Below are 19,038 nucleotides of genomic sequence, written 5' to 3'. Positions count from 1 at the left end.
CACTATAATTAAAATATCAGCCTTATAGTAATACCTCATCATAAAATATTGATATATTGATATACCAAGCATAGAAAATTGGAACAAAACCACTCTGGACATCAGGAAACCTTGATCCTAGCCTCACAATTCCCTTAACCACGTAAGGGATCATGGATAAATCACTTGACTGCTTTGGGCTTCAGTTTCTTGATGTGTAAATGAGAGGTTTGGACTAAGAAGACATCAATGTCCCTGGTATCTCTCATGTTTTAAGCATCTACTTATGAAATTGATTATCTAGAAGTCAATCTTTTAAATCAATGTCTTTACTGTGATTTCTCTCTCTTCCAAAAGAGTGTCATATTTTAAAACTCTGAGTGTATGAGTTATTACTATTTTGCTGTATAATACTACTCTGCATTATAGTTTAAGCTATCATTACCTTTAAATCGAATTTCATATAAATTTGAATTTTTCTGGGTCAATGATCTGCCTACCTTGCCACAATCTCATTTCTTGTGTTTTACATTAAAAAGAAATTTTAAAAAAATTTTACCAAAGGATTTGAAGAGGTTTAAATAAGGCCTGCTCACTGAGTTGGTTTTTCACATTACTCAAAGGTCTAAAAGTGTATATTAAATTAACCTGAGGTCTCTTTTCTCACCTGATTCTGTGATTTCACATTCCTACCACCCTTTGCTGTATTCTACCCTACGTATCTCCTTGCAGGAGTTATAGTTAAAAATTACAGGAAGATGGTGACATCCTGGAACTGGGGGAGATAAATATCTGCCTCCTACAGAGACCCATGGTAGGCAAAGATTGATTGGAAATTGTATTCCAAGAAGTTAACTAGACAAGATGAAAATGATCAACCCTTACATAAATGCATGAGTACCATGTTATAGCAAACTCTATTACCTGCCCATGGGTATGGTAAAATATGTATAGGAATACAAAAAGATCAAGTTACACAATGAAATTCTCCTATACCTTTTGAACCCTTATCATATTTTTGCTATATTAAGAACTGTGGAAACTGAATCCCAAACTTCTTTTTGATATGCTATTCAGATTTGAAGGCTGGAAGTCAAGACCCAGGCTACTCTCTGCTTTTCAGCAATCCAATACTAGCAGAATTCTGAAAAGGTAGTTTCACCATTGCCACCCCTGAATAAAAAGGAAAGAGAATAGATGTCAGGTAATATCAACATCAGATGTCACAGGCAGTCATCAGGTTATTCTTTCAGCTGCTTACCAGTGTGACTCCTTTTATGTACCATAAGCACATTGGGCCCAATGCAAACCATGCCACAGACGTCACATTTCAGTTTACCATTCGGAAGCCGGATTCCTCCCTCGCCTTGAAGCTCCTGGACTTTCCTGTTGTCTGCCACCTCGCTGCTTTCAATTAGGGGTTCTTCTAGGCTGCTACCCTCATCATGGCCCCTGATCTCATCTTCGCGGCTCAGGGGTTTCCTGTCACACTCTTCATCACTCTGCATTTCTAGCTTTACTGAATTTGCTGTAATTTAAAAAGAAGAAAGGAAGACATTTTAAATGCATGTTATGTGTTGTCACCTACATCTCTTTTCCACCCACTGCCATTCTATTAACATGGTTGAGAATGCTATACTAAGTAGAATATAGTCCATCCCCCATGCAATGTTAGTACATACTGTGTTCTATGATATTTCCGTGAAGCTCTGGCATGAAAGTGAAGATGGCTTAGGAAAGCTCAGTATCAACTGGTATTGTTATACTTTTGAGTTTGTCACTAAGGCTACTAGACTGAGGTAGGATTATGAAAAAGACAAGATTAGATACTACTTAACCCATTGAGCTACACCTCTTCTGAATGTAACAATCATTATATATACACTTCATAGTCTCTGTTTTCCATTAGGGTACTTGCATAAACCTGTTTTTTTTTTCTTTAACATCTTTATTCGAGTATAATTGCTTTACAGTGTTGTGTTAGTTTCTGCTGTATAACAAAGTGAATCAGCTATCTGTATACATATATCCCCATATCCCCTCCCTCTTGCCTCTCCCTCCCACCCTCCCTATTCCACCCCTCTAGGTGGTCACAAAGCACTGAGCTGATCTCCCTGTGTGATGCAGCTGCTTCCCACTAGCTATCTATTTTACATTTGGTAGTGTATATATGTCAACGCTCCTCTCTCACTTCGTCCCAGCTTACCCTACCCCTTCTCTGTGTCCTCAAGTCCATTCTCTATGTCTGCGTCTTTATTCCTATCCTGTCCCTAGGTTCATCAGAACCATATTTTCTTTTTATTCTATCAAGAGAAACAACTCGGGATCTTAATCCAGCAAATAGCTTAGACGTATGAAGGCACACTGTCAAGGCAAATATCCTAAAATCAGACTAAACACATACATTCAGTTGAGAGCTGTATAAATGAAGGGCAGAATGCACAGACCTCACGTGCTCTTAAGCTACTCTTTTTTTTCCTATGTGAAAAAAGTTCTCTATGGAACATATTAGTCTGCAAATCAAAGTATTCCAACTTTAATCTATGCACACCAAAAAGCAGTGAATGACAGGAATGGCATAGCATGCATGCACGCACTTGTGACTGTTAAGAAATTCAATGCCTTCTGTTTGCTGTTTTTGGATCATCCCACAGAAAAGTTGGAATTTTGTTAGCACAGCCCTCATTATGGATTGCTGACAGAGTCCTTTCACAAGAGAAACAAGCTTTAAATGAATACCAGTTTTTTATCCAGTGATCTTGAAAATGCCTCCAGAAACCATATCAAAGTTACTAAGCAAAACAAATTATTTGGTATTTCTTGAACAGAGGAACTATTTTCATAAAAAGGAAGTAAGTTCTTTTTACTGCAATTGTTTTCTTAGAGAAACCACCCCTTCTGTGATTTGTTGTTAGTACTCATGATAGGTAGTATATATTATCAAAATGACTCTTCCCTTTCTCCCTCTTTGGAACTCCCCTGTGAACTACAGGCAGTGTGGTACAATGTGGGGATCACTGGATTTAGTCAGGAGAACTGGCTTTGACATTTACTGCAGTATAATCTTGAACTAAGTATTTAACCTCTGAATCTTATGTCTTTCATTTGTGGAGATGAATTCAGATTACAGAATAAAGTTTAAGCAGAATAGTTTAGCTATTAAGAGTGAAGATCCTAGCAGTGGCACTTAGTAAGCAGTGTCACCTTCTGCAAGTTACTTAAGTAAGTTCTCTATGTCCTCTACAACACTGGGACGATAACGGTACCCACTTCCTAGGGCAGATGTAAGCATTAAATGAGTAAATATAAAAAATGGGCTTACTATTATTTTTCTTTGGATATACAGTGCTCTTTTTATTCCATAAGGTTTTTGTAAAGATCAATTAACTTACAGCATGTAAACTATCCCAAGATCTGCAAAGGGATAGACAGTCTTCTTGCCTGATCTCTAATAAAATATCTACTCCCTTGAGTTTCACCCTATGTACAAATTAGGACTGCTTTACTGGGGTTTGAGAAGAGTAAAGACAATATTTTTCCATCTTAATATCCCCAGTATGCTAAAGAAATCTGTGGCATATAGGAGGTATTTCAGGCAGTATTCCCTGAGGTATTTTACTTGATTTAGAATCTTCTTTCTTTAAGCTTTTTAAAAATATGTTTAAAGTATCCATTAACATAGCAACGAAAAATTAATCGTCATAAAGGATAAAAAGTGAAAATTAAGTCCTTTTCTACCCAAAGTTCACCCATTCTTCAGTTCTGGTCTCAAAAACAACCCCTATCCTTGTCTTCTCTTTAGAACTGTGTGTGTGTATATGTATGTGTGTACATGTGTGTATATATAGTCTCTCTTTTTACACAAATTGGACTGTACAATTTATCTGACTTTAACTTTCCTTTCTTCAATTAACATCTGTTCAATATTTTCCATACATAGGAATCTACACTGTTCTTTCTAATACCTGCATAAAATCGACTTTACAAATATAACTCATTCATCCAGGCTTTTAAGATTACTTCTTGTTTAGTGCTATTATAGACACTATTGTATAATACCACACAGAACTGTTAATCTGATAAACACTGGTTATTGTACTTCAGATTTTTAATATGAATTTTTTTATTGTGAATGAAGTTGGGCATCTTTTTCTATGTTTAAATGTGTGTGGTTTTTTTTTTTTGTAGAACTGCCTATCAAAGTTCTTTGCCCATTTTTCTACTAGGTTGTCAGCCTTTCTCACTGAATTTAAATGCTTGATATACTAAGGAACTTAGCGCTGTGATATGTTTTGCAAAAATTTCGGTTTATCTTTTTACTCTAGGGTATTTTTTGGCATGTATGCTAATTTTAAATTTTGAATTTTTAACATTTTCAATTATGGCTTCTGGATTCTGTGTCTTGCTTCAATAGATTTTTCCATATTCCAACAAATTTTTCCGTATTTTTTCGGAGAAGGAAAATTTTTCTAATTAATGTAAAATACTATTGGTTACCCTATGTAGTCCCACATTTCATCCACAATTGTCAGTCATTTAAAAGAAATATTAAGAAGAAAACAAATGAAAAGTATGACTTTATGCGGCATGACTTCATATACCAGCCTGTGAGCAAATTTTCCCACACATTTAAGTGATGTCCTAAAGTTCACAAACTTTGCAGCAATGCCATCATTTACATTCCTGAACTAGTCAATATCTGATAAGCTACCTTTAATGAGTATAAGGTCTACTAAGATTTCATTTCGAGAACTGAAGAAATGTATACCTAAAAGAGTGGGTTTTGGGTCTGAAACTATAGGCCTCTTAAATTTCAAAACTACCAAATTATGAAGGATATGACTTGATATTACACTAAAGTATCATCTTTTCCCTAGTGAGAATATTATAATATGGACATCAAAACATAGTCTCAAACATGGGTAAATATGTCATTTAACAATGTATTGGATATTAAAATTATACTTAGAGTTTCTATCCACAGAAGAATATACTTGAAATGAATATCCAAAAAAAAAATGTTTATTAGCACTGAAATACAGAAAAAGTGGAAAATTATAGTCATCTTTTCTCTAACAATATTATACTCTAAGGAATTATATGTTTGCCATGTATGGATGTGTACACACTATTACTGTAGTAAACAGTATATTTATTGATATAGTAAATCAATAAAATGAAACACATTTTAATACATACATAGCATAGATTAAGTTTTGCATTAATATGATGGCCTATGTACAAACAAAATTCCATTCTAATTAATTTTTAACCCATCCTACTAAAATTAAGTTGAAATTCTAGGACAAAAAGTGATTACTTAAAGTGGTCTGAATTTTAACTGTTAAATAGAAAAAAATTTCTCTACTCAAAGAACATAAAAGAAATTCTCCTATGATTTATTTTTACTGTTTAGGATGTTTCTAATTAACACAGAGCACCTAATATTTTAACTCATTAATGATTAAATTAAAATGTCTGGTAAATTTATACTCTATAATTTATATATTAATAAATGACTTATATCATAATTATTTGTAGTTACAATATATAAAGCTATTATAATTATTAATCATTGTATAATAATCATAGTACATAAGTTACCAAATCTTTGAATTTTAACTCCTCATATACTACTTCTTTTACAATTTGGTTAACAGAAAGGCATCCTCATAAATGGCTAATTTCTATGAAGATAAGAACTTGCTAGTGTGAGTGAAAAGAAATCTTGTTATTATAAATCTCAATACCAACAATTATTTTTCAAGCTTATTTTCTTGCTACGAAATGAAGAATGTAAAATTTAAACATATCTGTGGGAATTTACATATACTTTTATATACTGACAAGCAGTAACAGTTTAATAAAAACAATATTTTGTCAGAATGAATGATTAGCAACGAAAAGATGTGAAATAAGATTTTAATTGATCAATCTTTTCTTTGTTATTTGATATTGTAGTTACAAATAACTATAATATATAGATATTTGAATATTTTTAATAAATAAATATGCTTAACATAGGTATCTTTTTTTCTCAAAGGAGATGATATAGTTCACAGTTTAAAACAAAGAAAAGTCAAATTTTAAAGCATCAAGAAAAAGTTAATTGTTATAGTGATTTTTTTTTTTAGTAGACTTGGAGGTTTGTGAACATGGTTCAAGGATAACAACATTTAATCAAAAAGACTTTCATAATCAATTTTACATAGACAAAGCTTTGAATATATTTCATGTTAGAACATTCCACATATATATTTATGCAAAAAATTGCTTCATAATGCAAATATGTTTATGAATTAAAGCTTTATCCCCCTCTTCTTTATGCTTTCAAACTACTGTTTTTGAACTTTAGGATATAGTTTATAGATGCTATAAAAACGCATGGTGGGAGCTTCCCTGGTGGCGCAGTGGTTGGGGGTCTGCCGGCCGATGCAGGGGACACGGGTTCGTGCCCCGGTCCGGGAGGATCCCACGTGCCGCGGAGGGGCTGGGCCCGTGAGCCATGGCCTCTGGGCCTGCGCGTCCGGAGCCTGTGCTCCGCAGCGGGAGGGGCCGCGACAGTGAGAGGCCCGCGTACCGCAAAAAAAAAAAAAAAAAACCGCATGGTTTAATCACCTCCCATTTACATGTAATCATCCCAATGCTGAGAAGTAAAGAGACTCACACAAGAGCTCGTATAAATGACTCCTAGGCCAAACAAATTTCAATTGTAGAAGTTTCTTCAGTAACCATACTGTGCTCTCTACACTCAAAGCCTTCATAATTATCACTGTTTCGAGATACATAATACTGAGTGGATAAAGTTACACTAGACTTGCCTTAAATTCAGTAACATGTTATTAAATAAAAGGATAACTGAATAAGGGTATTTACACAGCTAAACATATATAGATGACTGTTTTTTTTTAAAAAAAAAGGCAGAAAACCAAATGGGGAAAAAATTATGTTATTTTGTGAAGCTGTTAAAACAACATTATTTTGGTTGTCTATTTCATACTGAAATTTTCTTTACTACTCATTATACTTCGAAAATTAAAGACAATTCAAAACCCAAATGTATACCACTTAAAAATAAAATGGAAAATGAAATGTACAATGTTGTTACATACACTAATAGACCTCACAAAATAGATCTCACCCACCTCAACCAATAAGACACAAGGACCAAAATGGAATTCTCTCTAAAACTCATTGAACCAGCAAATATTTATTGCTTGCCTAATACTTTGCTAAAAGTGATTCATTATGAAGATTTAAGACTAAAAGCTGAAGAATATTTTTCACTTAAATAAGAAACCTATATTAGCAGGATGGTATATACCCAGGTCATGAACTAGTTTATGAGTAAAAGTACAGGGAATATTTTACTAACCTGTAATTTGAATTTATTGAACAATACATAAATGTGAAGAAGCTTTTCCTTAGAAACTGGACATTTCCTATTTTTTACACCCTAACTTCACCAAATTACCCACTTATGCAAGGTGGCATATGATTTTGCAATGTCTGGCACCTGATGGCTTCAAATAATACAAAATTCTCAATTTTTAAAATTTGGGGGAAAAGATCATTTTTTACACATATGGTGAAGTATATCCAGTTAATTTTGAATTACCAAATTGAAGGAATAAATTCTATCCTCATCCTTAGAATGAGGTTTTCACAGATAATCCTATCTTTTTTAAAATGTCAAGTTTTGAAAAATCATAGTAACCAGAACCTAAAATATCATTATTAAAATATTTTTTAAAATCTAAATTAAACTTTATACAACTTAAAACTTTATTATTAGTATGAGTTGATTCTACTAATCCACGAACAGATTATTGAAATTCCCTAGCCAGGAAAATAATCCAAAGGGATTATGATTTATTTGCTGTATTTGAAAGGATATAATATTTATTGTGATTTATTCTGTTTAATTTCCAAATTATATTTTTCAACTCTTAATTTTTAAAGGAAGCAAATACTACGGGAGTTAAATATTTCTTTCACAGGGCTAATAATAAAAGAGAGCTAAAATGCCATTCTTATCAAACTGGGAAAAAAAATCTTTCAGGTGTGATGTATAAGTGGACTTTCATATGCTTGGTTTCTGTTGTGTGAACATTCAAGAGGACACTTAAGGGGTGTTATTACTTATAAGCATTAATTTCTCCAGGGCTATGCCAGATACTTGAAACGGTGTTATACACACTAATTGAATCAATATGTCTATCTAATAATCTGTTGAAGTTGCTTCTGAGCTAATACAACTCTCTCTCATTTAAACTTTCAAAAAAGAAACACCAAACATGATTAAATCCATGTTAACAGCCCAGCAGCTGTTTAAATAATGTGTTAAAAAAACAAACTGCTTTCAAAACTCTGATGTAAAGCACAATTATTTACTAATGAACTTACAACCGTCTAAACAATGAAAGTAAAATCCTCACAACAAAAATTATATTAAGGTATGTGCAATCATTTTTCAACAAATTTCCTCAACAAAATTTCACACAATATAAAAACTTTGTTCCTTTTAACTGTGAGTAAATAAATGCATAAGTCTTGCAAAACAGCTGCCTCATAACATCCTTAAAGTATTCGTTTTAGAAAAGGTTGGACAAGTCTAGACACTGGTGTCAGTGAACTGCAGCTGAGCCATTTGTAGGTAGCATTCTGTCTGCACATCACATCACCTCATTTTCTCGTCCTCCCCCCACTCTCTCCTTTCCCCAATATAGTTAGACTATGTATTTCTTAAACCTAGTAGGGTAATAGATCAAGACAGTGCTGGTTTCTGAAATATGACTACTATTCTAAAAACAGTGTGGAAGAAAGTTACTCTGCACCTGATTGCAGGAAATCAGGGTCTTTACCTCCCTTTCTGCCACTTAACTAGTTCTGGGACCTTTTGGGAATTTTTTTTATTTTGACTCAGCCACCTGCGTCACCTGAAATATGGGCAAAATAACACTTGATACTCCTGAAAACAGCAGGCTAGATAAAATAGTCTCTTTACACTAAGGGTTTAGAATCCTTTTAATAATAATAATAATAGAAAAATAACAACATTATAATTCTTCATGATTTAAAAAATTCATATTGTCTCATTTGATACTCAGAACCACAGTGGATTGTACGTAGGGCAAACGCAGATAAACAAATGGAGGCATGGTTGTTAAATAACCTTCCCAAGGATGCAAAGGTAGTAAATGTGAGCCTGATATCAACTCAAGATCTTCTGTCTCTTAGCTTCGCATCTTCCTATGACATGATACTGCCTCTCCAATTAAACAAGCAACTAATATTAGTATTATATTTAGGACAAATACCAGTCCTAGGCAAATAGATCTTTCAGATGTTGTAAAATTGTGTCCATCAGTTAAAGAGGATACCAGGAATTCAAGACCACATCAGTCAGATAAAATAAAAAGAAGTTTCCACAAACTGAACTACAGAATTAATACTTTCTAGCAAGTCTGGGATGCATATGCCCACTCAAAAGAACTACTTTCTAATTTTTAGATTTGTTTTGGTCTTAAGGCAGGGGTAGGTCCATGTAGTACAACTAATTCCTGAAGAATCTGCCAATATTCAATCATTTTCCTGATCCTTGCTTTTTCTATATTCCTTGTCATGCTATGACTTATCAGTGGTAGGTAAAGACAGCCATTTGAGAAAAAAATCAATATAATCAACTTTAATCTCTAAACCAACAGTTACGGAGGATGGCATTTTAGGACTTCCTTTGCCACATTTTGACAGTCTTGTGTCAATGTTTTTTACCAAGATAAATCATACCTATGAGTAGCTCATGCAGTATTTCATTTACATTTAAAGAGATCTTCACAACAAAATAAATACCAAAAAAGTATCCTCTCTACCTCCTTGGAAAAAAAAGTAAAACTAAGGAGCCTAGACATCTCACTCCCTAATGGTCTCCCACAGTGCATGCAACCATAAACAGCATGCCCATCATCAGACTACCCATCTTTATTGACCAGCACAGTGGCACCACTGTAGCCCAAGGGTGAAGTTTCTGTTTTCTGGCAGACAACTAGTTCATGAGATGTACAACGTGGAGAAAATAAGCCTAGTTTAAATAGAAATGCCACAGGCAAACAACAGTCTATCCCTTTATCCATGCTTTAAATGAATGATTGCATTTGCCAAGTCCTAGAGATTCAATATGTGCCATGTCTTGCATATCCAACTCCTTTTTGTGCATTTTCGTGGGCAACACAGAGCTTCTTTAAGATTCCCCATGCCTTCTCACCTGGAACAATTTCAACAACTTTCTAGCTGGGTCTCTTTTCAGTTTTTTGCCACACTCTACTCCCCCAATTCATCGTATGTTCAGTTTTTAGATTAATTTTCCTAAAGCAGAGCTCATATTGCTCTTCTAAATGTCTTCCGTGACTGCTCACTGCCTACAAATTAAATACAAAGGTACTGGTATGGACTTTAAGGACCACCACAGCATAGTTCCATCATTGCTCTTGGCCATATGTCCTATTAGTCCCTTAGTTATTCATACTTTTTCCAGTCATTTTCTAGTCATTCTTCCTGGAACTTATCCTATACATCTCTACTTATTCCCCCCCCCCTCGGCCCCTATTATTATTTTCTGGAATCTTTCCCCTACTTCTGTCAATATCAGCATACCTTCGAAGCTGACTTATCTTCCACCCTTTTTCATGAAGTGTTTCCTGAGCACAAAGACACATTACAGTGATTTCATTAGTATATTTGCCTTAACTCTATGCTCCCTATGGTGTGAGATTTTTGAAAAGAAATGCTGTCTTTATTCACAATTGTAAAACCATCTTCCCCTTATACGTACCAGGCATTCAATAAATGTTTGTTGAACTGCTGTTGCTGATTTACCTATCATACTTCTTTTTTAAGTTACATAGGCTATGCATAAATTAACCACAAGTGACAAATAATTATCATAGAATTAGGTTTTAAACACAAAACATCATCAACATAACATTAAACTGAAGGATCACTGTATAAAAGGAAAGACTTTCAGTGCATTACATGCATCACCTGATATTAATCATGACAGCTGCTCTGTGAAGTATACAATATTACCCTCATTTTACAGATGAGAAAACTAAAGCTCAGAATGGGTGAGGTAACATGTCCAAGTCACACATCTATTCAGAGCCAGATCTGAAATTAGAACCAAGAACTGATGACCAAATTCTTGCTATGTCCCCTATGTCACCAAAAGCAAAACAGTTACTAGTTACCAGTAAAGAAAAAAGGATGTCAGTATGTTAAAGAAGAGTAACTTTGAATCGATGTGTGCCATCTGACATTTTCTTTACTGCATGTTGAATACAGGTGTAGTAGTTTGCCAGCTTTGAGTAAAGAGAAATTTGTCTGAAAGCCTGTTTTGGAGGAAGACCAGCTTCCACTGCCAGATTTTCTGAGCATGGATTTTATTTCATATAGGAGCAATCTAGTTTGAACTGGTGTTTGGCAACCATCTGCTTAACATAACTGTGGGAGGTTTGTGAAGCAAATTACATTGTGAAATTCTCTCTTTAATAAGGGGAGTACAAAATTGTTAACCAAACTTCTGTAAGAAGTAAAATCGTTACTATAAAATCCAGCTGAGTGGGCATATTCCCGAAGGGACCCAAACATTAGATTGCCAGAGGTCACTGAGGACGTTTAAACCAGGTCAGAAGGCAGTGCTGCCGGCTCGCTAAAGAGAAAGAGATAAGAAATGGAGCAGGGTTTCTATTACGGAGCAAGGGCAACAGAGGGAAGAACCAAAGCCAGGCGATGCACTTCAACAGCTTTACTGAGCCTCTGAACTGAAGTGACAGAGGAACCCAACAGCTTTCCATACCCTGGGTTCAAATATCCCTGGTTGCCAAAATCTGGAACAAACATCAAGGCTACAGAAGTTCTTTCCCCGATGTTCTTCCATAAACCCTTCACTATTTGTGTGAAATAAAGAGAGTCAACATTTGGCCCCAAGATGCAGGATTGTTTGGTTAAAAATGTATAATCAAGAAAGCGTATCAAGTAGTAGCAAAAAAGAGAAAATTTGTAGTTGTGATTAAGAAAAATGAATCTAAACAACCACCCAGCAAATTTTATTTTCTGCAATGTAGCAGCGGCAATTTTTTTTGCAATGTTCATACCTGTTTCCTACCCCTAATGAATAGTCAGTCATATAGAATGCATTTGTTAAAAGGTAAAAAAAATAATTACAAAGCAACATAGGAGGTACTAGGTGAATAATGGAAATGCTGGATTAGAATACCTGTGTTTAAGTACTTTACATATGTGGACATTAAGAAGTAATTTAACACGCCCCTGTTTCCTACCATGTAAACTGGGGATAATATCCTCTATATAAAAGTCATAAAATTGGGGAAGCATAGTCAGTTAGTGCAAGCAGTTAGAGCCTATGGCTAAGAGACTCAGTACCCTCGGGTTTAAGGCCAGGCCCTTTCATTTATTAGCCACATGACCTTAAGAAGCCTCTCTCAGTCTCATTTTTCTCATCTATAAAATCAAGAAAATGATTACCTGTCTCCTAGGGCTGTTCTGAGTATTAACTACAATTGTATATACAACACCCTTACAGCTATTTTACTTCTTATTAATAGAGCTACCATATGAAAGCATATCATAAAATGTAGGACATCAAACAAATGTAACTGGGGGGGGGGTGTATGTTTACTCCAGGGAAGCACGGGGATGACAGAGAAGGCTTCACGAAGTGGCATTTAAGATAGTACTTACAGGTTGGATATGCTTTATATAATAAAGAGAAGACAGATGGCACTCAAAAGGGGGGCGAGCATGAAGAGAAAAGAAAGATGCATGAATACATGTTGGTTTTGAGTGACACCGTTTTTTTCTGGAATGCATATATTCAATGGGTAACATAAATAGAAAATATTTTAAAATCAAAGTTTAAAATAGAGTAAGGCACAAGGGAATTAATGCTTGTAGGTAGTAATTTCAAAGATGAGTGCTGTCAACTTATTAACAGACTGTTTCAACAACCACAGTACAGAAGAGGGATCTCCTTAGAATTTATTCGTTCATCCATTCAAAATTACTTACTGAGCACCTGCTCTGTGCCAGGTACCACAACACAGCAGTGAATAGGACAGATATGGTCCCTGCTTTCATGGCACTTGTGAAATTTATGCATATATGTATCTATGTATGTATATGTATTTTTCTGCATTTATATATGGGCAACCGTGCACAGTAAAATATTATGATGTGAAATACAATGACTTGAAAGCCCTTCCCCCAGCATATGCTACTACTATAAAATCTCAGTGCAAAATGCAGAGCATAAGTAATCAAGAAATACTCTCACAAGATCACTATTTCAAAAAGACAGCCTTTTCTGAATTGTAAGTAGTTACTTTAAGCAGTCATCGATCTGTGAAACAAAGTTTTGATTATTCAATGCGTTGTCTTTCTCCATTTCTAGAACATCCTTTAACCAGCTTTCTAAAGCTCATAGTTCAAGTATATGAAACATAATTAAAATGATGACATAGTTCTATGTATCATAGGAAGCAAATTAAACAGATATGTCTGATATCATTAAGGGGCATACAAATAGCTTGTCTTAGCTTGTAAAAGTAAGCTAATACACTTATTAGATGCAAAGGTGCCCCTTACTCATTTAAAAAATACTTTCTTTAAAATACTTGATATTTTCTAATCATATCATAAGTAGACTAAAACTTATACAAACTGAGTTTTATTTCTCCTTAAGTTATGATTTTGTGCTGATCTCACATCTCTGTCACCTGTAATTGGATGGGTTACCTTCTAAGAGACTTAGTTTCCTCATCTGTGAAACCTAGATAATGCTACTTATTTGTGCAGCTAAAATAATTAAAAGCCTACCTGCCTGAGGCCATGATTCTTGAGGTCCCTTCAGTCTGTGGTATATGTGATTCCAGGATACAAGCAAACTATACTTGAAATTTTATATAAAAAACGATTTGTGTAATCAGTAATAATAATCAGCTACTTAGTATCTAAATATAATTTTCTTTATACAAAAAATCATTGCCAAAACTGATGTCAAAGAACTTACCCCCAATGTTTTCTTTTAGGAATTTTACAGTTTGAGGTTTTAAATTTAAGTCTGTAATCCATTTTGAATGCATTTCTGTACAGGGAGTAAGACAGTGGTCCAGCTTCATTCTTTTGCATGTGGCTGTCCAGTTTTCCTTATTGAAGAGACTATCTTTGACCTACCTGTCTGTTCTTGGCTCCTCTGTTGTAAATTAACTGACCATATATGAATGGGCTTTTTTTTGGACTATTTTACTTTCATCTGTGTCTATTTTTATGTTAATATCATACTGTTTGGATCACTATAGCTTTGTAATATAGTTTGAAATCAGGAATTGTAATGTCTCCAACTTTGCTGTTCTTTCTCAAAGATTGCTTTAGCTATTCAGGGTCTTTTGTGGCTCAATACAAATTTTAGGATCTGTTTTCTCTTTCTGTGAAAAGTGTCATTGGAATTTTGATAGGGATTGAATTGAATCTGTAGAATCCTTTGGGTTGTATGAATATTTTAACAATATTATTCTTCCAATCCATGAACACAAAATATCTTTCCATTTATTTGTGTCTTCTTCAATTTCTTTCATCAGTGTTTTATAGTTTTCAGCGTACAGATCTTTCACCTCCTTGGTTAAATTTATTCCTAAGTATTTACTTTTTCTGATGTTGTTATAAATGGTATTGTTTTCTTAACTTCTCTAATAGTTCATTGTTAGTGTATACAAATCCAACTGATTCTTATATACTGATTTTGTACCCTGCAACTTTACTAAATTTGTTTGTTAGTTCTAACAGTTTTTAGGTGAGTCTTTAGGGTGTTCTATATATAATATCATGTCATCTGCAAATAGAGACAGTTTTACTTCTTTCTTTCTGATTTGGATGCCTTTTACTTCTTTCTCTTGCACAATAGCCAAGATATGGAAACAACTTAAGGTTTCAATGAATGAATGGATAAAGAAGACATGAAATATAAATACAACGGAATATTATTCAGCTATAATAAAGAAGAAAATCCTATGTTTGTGACAACATGGATGAACCTTGAGGGCTTTATGCTAAATGAAATAAGCCAGAAAGAGAACAACAAATACTGCATGGTATCACTTATATGTGGAATCTAAAATAAGTCAAACTCATAGAAATAGAGAGTAGAAATGTGTGTTGCCAGGGGCTGGAAGGAGGGGAAAATAGGGAAAGGTTAGTAAAAGGGTACAAACTTTCAGCTATAAGATAAATAAGGTCTGAGCATCTAATGTGTAACATAGTAACTATAGTTGATAACACCGTTTTGTTTAATTAAATTTTTCAAAGAGTGTAGAACTTAAATGTTCTCACACACTCACAGAATGATAAATATATGAGGCATGGACTGTTTATTAACTACATGGAAGGAATCCTTTCACAATGTATACACGTATCAATTCATCACAATGTATACTTTAAATATCTTACAGTTTTGTCAATTATATTTCAATAAAGCTGAAAGAAATTCAGGAAGCTTTTAAAAATAAATAAATTTCTTTATAAAAAATACGTTCCTAGGTTTGGGGTTCATACAAAAATCTTACTTTTAGATCACATATTTAAAACCTCTGGGTTTAAAACAGCATCCCTAAATCTACCCATTAATGAATTTCTGAAGGTCACAGGTAAGAGTATGTTGAAATGTGAATATACGTATTTATACATATACATAGTATATATACTGAAAACCTTGTTGGTATGTGTGCAGGATGTTCTTTATTAAGCAATAAATGTTAGCTACTTAAGCAGAAGATAGTGCAATGTGATGCGTGTGCCATCCCCATGTGTTTCCTTCAGGTGAATACTTGGCTGGCATCCAGAAGGGAAAAAAAAAGCAAAACAAACACAACATATTCAAAACTTTTAAAAAAAGAGTGCTACAACCTTCACAGAAAGCACGAGGTCCTTGATTCAAATAATGCTATAAAGACTCTTGAAATTTTCCTCTTTTCTACCGCGTCCCTGTCAGGATGTGAACCCTGCCATTATGTATGGCTTGCGGCTATTTGCAAGTTTCCTCCCCAACTGGGACTAAGGGGGAAATGTGTGACAGTAGGGATCGCCTCAGCACTTCACAGGGACTGTACAAGCGCAGTGAGACCAGCTACCTTGCTCCCTGTGACAACCGGCCACCAGGTTTCATAGGTTAAATTTCTGAAAGTAATACAAGTTGTTAGTTTTAGAAGCCTAGAGTTTTTCTTTGCTTGAAACATTACAAGGCATTTTACCTCTTTTCCACCTTCAAAATGGGTGAAATTATTTCAGGGGCACAAGATTACCCAAATCTATGATTTCTGTCACATGCATCTCACAGCTTACTGTCCTCTTCCACATTCCTAGTAGGCTGCCTCTGTGTAAGGCAGCACATGCTTACCAAAAGCACCTCATTCTGTGGAAGCTGTCAGCAATTACTGCGATGAACTTTAAATCTTTTTCCTCTAACTACTGGAGTATTCCAGAAATAATGACACAACTTCTCCCTGTTTTAAAATGTCAAGCTGACCACTCAGAAATTCAAGCTACGTTTCTCCAGGAAGGCCCAAATGATAAGACATTTTATGAGCCTTCCGTTTCATCTCCTGTTCCATTACTACGCTGCCTTAACACCTTCATGGTGTAGCAACACCTTCTGAGACAAGCTGAAACTCAAACAAACCACAAAAGCTGACACCTGAACAAAGTTAACAATATGTGCCTGGCAAGTATAAGTTATATATATATTTTTCCTTTCCTTGATCTGATACTATCATTTGAATTAATTTTATTTTCTTCCTTTAGTGCTATCTCTAACAGTTTGAATCTGTTGCATGATTAATTTAATTGTGCAATAATATTTAAAAATATATATACCCAGTATACTCTGTTATTTTCATGTATTTCAGGATCAAATGTATTTTTAAATGTCTGGTTCAACATTCACACTCAGAGAGAAAAAAAATCTCTCCAAAATTTGAACTACCTTCCTTAAACTCATGAAGCTTTAAACTCCCAGCTGACACCAGAATTAGAGATTTTCAAGGTTAATGGGAATGCAATAAAATCTTGATGTAGTTTTTCAGATAATATAGAAAGCATATGACTTATAATTTTAACTATGCTCAATTTTGGCAAAGAGAGGTACATTATTAAGTAAGAGATATATAAAGATCAAGTAAGGTTTAAATGGCATATCTTTAACCATACAAAGGAAACACAAATTAAGGTATAGGATCCTGATGAATAGCTTTTACAGACAATATACTTCTCTCTTCAGATATTAAAAATCTTGTTATTGCTGACATCTTATATAAAGTGTGTGTTTGGGAAGGCACTGGCTTGTATTCCAAGATCAGGGAATTCACGGGCTTTCCTGATGCTGCCTTCACATCATCCCTTTCCCATAAAAATAAATAAGCAAACCCCTTCATTCATTCAGTGCATATTTATAGAGTGCAATCTATACACTAGACACTGCTAAGTATTGGAGATACAAGGGCAAACAAGACAAGCATGGCTTATAATACGATTGAGACAGAGACGATCGCAACAATGTAGGTTGTCCTCTGAGAGGAACAGAGTGCCAGGGGAATACAGGTCTCAGTGACAAGATACAGAATTTGAGAGGAGGAAAAGGAAGACAGGAGAGCCAATGATGGTGTCCAGGTCGCTCAAAACATTACTACTGAAAAAGAAAAATACAAGGATCTCTAAGGTTAAATCTAGTTCCAGTGGCGCCATACGAATTCATTCATTATGTGGGCCAGTTTGAAATGGCTACTAGCAATGGAAGGAGTAGGTGAAAAGACAGGGAGAAGTACTAACATTTAGAGAAGGCCCATTTTGTTGCATGTCCTTCAACATTAGCCATTTAATTCTCAAACTTTGTGGTAGTTATTAGCTTCATTTTATAGAAAAGGAAGCTGACGATCAGGACCACATCATAAGGCTGAAAAATACTGTGTCTCTGAAACCAGCCAAATACCCTCATGATGTATTTCACTGGGTACAAAGGGAACCAAATGGGGGGAGGTACCCAACGTCCACAGATACAGGAACCAAATGGGGGAAAAAACCAACTTCCACAAATATGGGAATTCAAGGTTCATTCTCTATTGATACTGCCATCTTAAGACGTATTTTACTGAGTACTATACAGACACATGTTTGTTAGTAACTGACCTTAGAAGAGTACAGAATAAAGATATACAACACTAAGCAAAACACGAACTCATTTACTGAGTAACATGCATATGAATGAAATGCAACAAACATAAAAGTGCAAAGAATTTGCAGAGAAGAGAAACTGAATGCAATGAATGGGTCTAAGAATTGGAATTTTATGCCTGATTTTAAGGTGGCAAGAGTGTGAGTGTTCATTTACTCTGCAGGTATGTCTGGGTATAACTTTTCCACCAGGTACTCTGCTAAGCACTAAAGACAGAGTGACAAAATCAGAGATAGTCTTTGCCTTCATATTCTGCTCATATCAGGTGGAGGCAAAGGAAGACAGCAATCATTCAAGAGTTTGTTTGGAGGAAGGGAGTTAGTATAAAGGCAAAGAATTTGGAACAAGAAAGGCTCAGAGCAATTCACTAAAATTCCTGGAACTGAGGACTTGCAGCCCTACCATATACACCTTTATCAGAAATAACTTCACTTCATTACTGTTTTAATGATGTGAAGTTTTGTTTTCAGTATGTAAACAACTAACAAAGCAGAATATTTACCATTGAAAATATATATTTAAGTATCAGTTGGCAGGTCTCAATAATTCCTAGAGTTCCTTTACCACATATACAAACAAATTATCAAATTGCCTTTTCCCATTTCCCAACATGAAGGTAGCCCCACAATTTGAGCAAACCCTAAAAAACTAAAGCGCACACACACACACACACACACGATTTGAATGAAAACCTAAAATAAAACGTCTTCAACCCATTATACTAACCATCATTAGATACAAGATCGCTCTGACATGTAATAGAA

General features: G+C 34.7%; 1 protein-coding gene across 1 annotated transcript in view; it reads right to left on the bottom strand.

Moving 5' to 3' along the window:
- The window catches only part of IKZF2 (IKAROS family zinc finger 2), a 169,949-nt gene that overhangs the window by 64,933 nt on the left and 85,978 nt on the right, over nucleotides 1–19,038 (bottom strand). Inside the window, exon 5 of the mRNA XM_060301457.1 lies at nucleotides 1,241–1,507. Coding sequence (XP_060157440.1) covers nucleotides 1,241–1,507 — 267 coding nt within the window. The remainder of the gene's footprint in view (nucleotides 1–1,240; nucleotides 1,508–19,038) is intronic.

This window comes from Globicephala melas, chromosome 7 (genome assembly GCF_963455315.2).
Source record: "Globicephala melas chromosome 7, mGloMel1.2, whole genome shotgun sequence".
NCBI lineage: Eukaryota > Metazoa > Chordata > Mammalia > Artiodactyla > Delphinidae > Globicephala > Globicephala melas.
The sequence above is the reverse complement of the archived record's forward strand: the minus strand, read 5'-3'. Positions and strand labels throughout refer to the sequence as shown.